Below are 803 nucleotides of genomic sequence, written 5' to 3'. Positions count from 1 at the left end.
GCGACGTCCCAGCGCCTTCCCACCCCGGCTCGTGCGCGCCCCGGGGACTCTAGTTCCCGGCGTGCCGCGCGCTGCTCCCCGAGCGACATCCAGCGCCTTCCCACCTCGGCTCGGACCCTCCCTGTGGACTCCAGTTCCCGGCATGCCGCGCGCCGCGCCCCGATAGACGTCCCAGCCCCTTCCCATCTCGGCTAGGGCCCTCCATGCCGCGCGCTGTGCTGCAGCAGTATCCCGGCTGTGGACTCCAGTTCCCGGCGTGCCGCGCGCTGCGCCCCGAGCGGCGGCCCAGAGCCTTTCCACCCTGGCTCGGGCTCGCCCCGAGGACTACAGTTCCCGGCATGCCACGCGCTGCGCCCCGAGCGGCGTCCCAGCGCCTTCCCACCTCGGCTCGGTCCCTCCCTATGAACTCCGGTTCCCAGTATGCCGCGCGCCGCGCTCCGATAGGCGTTCCAGCGCCTTCCCACCTCGGCTCAGGCCCTACCTGTGGACTACAGTTGCCGACATGCCGCGCGCCGGGGGTGTCCCGGCTGTGGACTCCAGTTCCCGGCGTGCCGCGCGCTGCGCCCCGATCGGCGTCCCGGCTTGGTCCCGCCCCGTGGACTACGTTTCCCGGCTTGCCGCGCGTTGCACCCCGACCGGCGTCCGCGCGCCCTCCCACCTCGGCCCTAACCCCCAACATGGCGAGGGAGGCTGCGAGGACTCGCTGAGCGGCGGAGCGAGCGCGCTGAGCCGCCGCGGCCTCACAGTCCGGAGCCCGACCGTCCCTGCCGCGGGGAACATGCACTTTTCCATCCCCGAGACCG

The 803-nt window shown here is 73.3% G+C and overlaps 1 protein-coding gene across 1 annotated transcript in view; it reads right to left on the bottom strand.

Moving 5' to 3' along the window:
- The window catches only part of EIF2B4 (eukaryotic translation initiation factor 2B subunit delta), a 4,979-nt gene extending 4,890 nt beyond the window's left edge, over positions 1 to 89 (bottom strand). The window contains exon 1 of the mRNA XM_021708135.1: positions 24 to 89. Coding sequence (XP_021563810.1) covers positions 24 to 89 — 66 coding nt within the window. The remainder of the gene's footprint in view (positions 1 to 23) is intronic.
- Positions 90 to 803: the final 714 nt, after the last annotated feature.

The sequence above is a fragment of the Carlito syrichta genome, unplaced genomic scaffold (genome assembly GCF_000164805.1).
Source record: "Carlito syrichta isolate Samal-C Ts95f unplaced genomic scaffold, Tarsius_syrichta-2.0.1 Scaffold130881, whole genome shotgun sequence".
Classification (NCBI taxonomy): Eukaryota; Metazoa; Chordata; class Mammalia; order Primates; family Tarsiidae; genus Carlito; species Carlito syrichta.
Note: the sequence above shows the minus strand (reverse complement) of the source record. Positions and strands in the feature narration are given on the sequence as shown.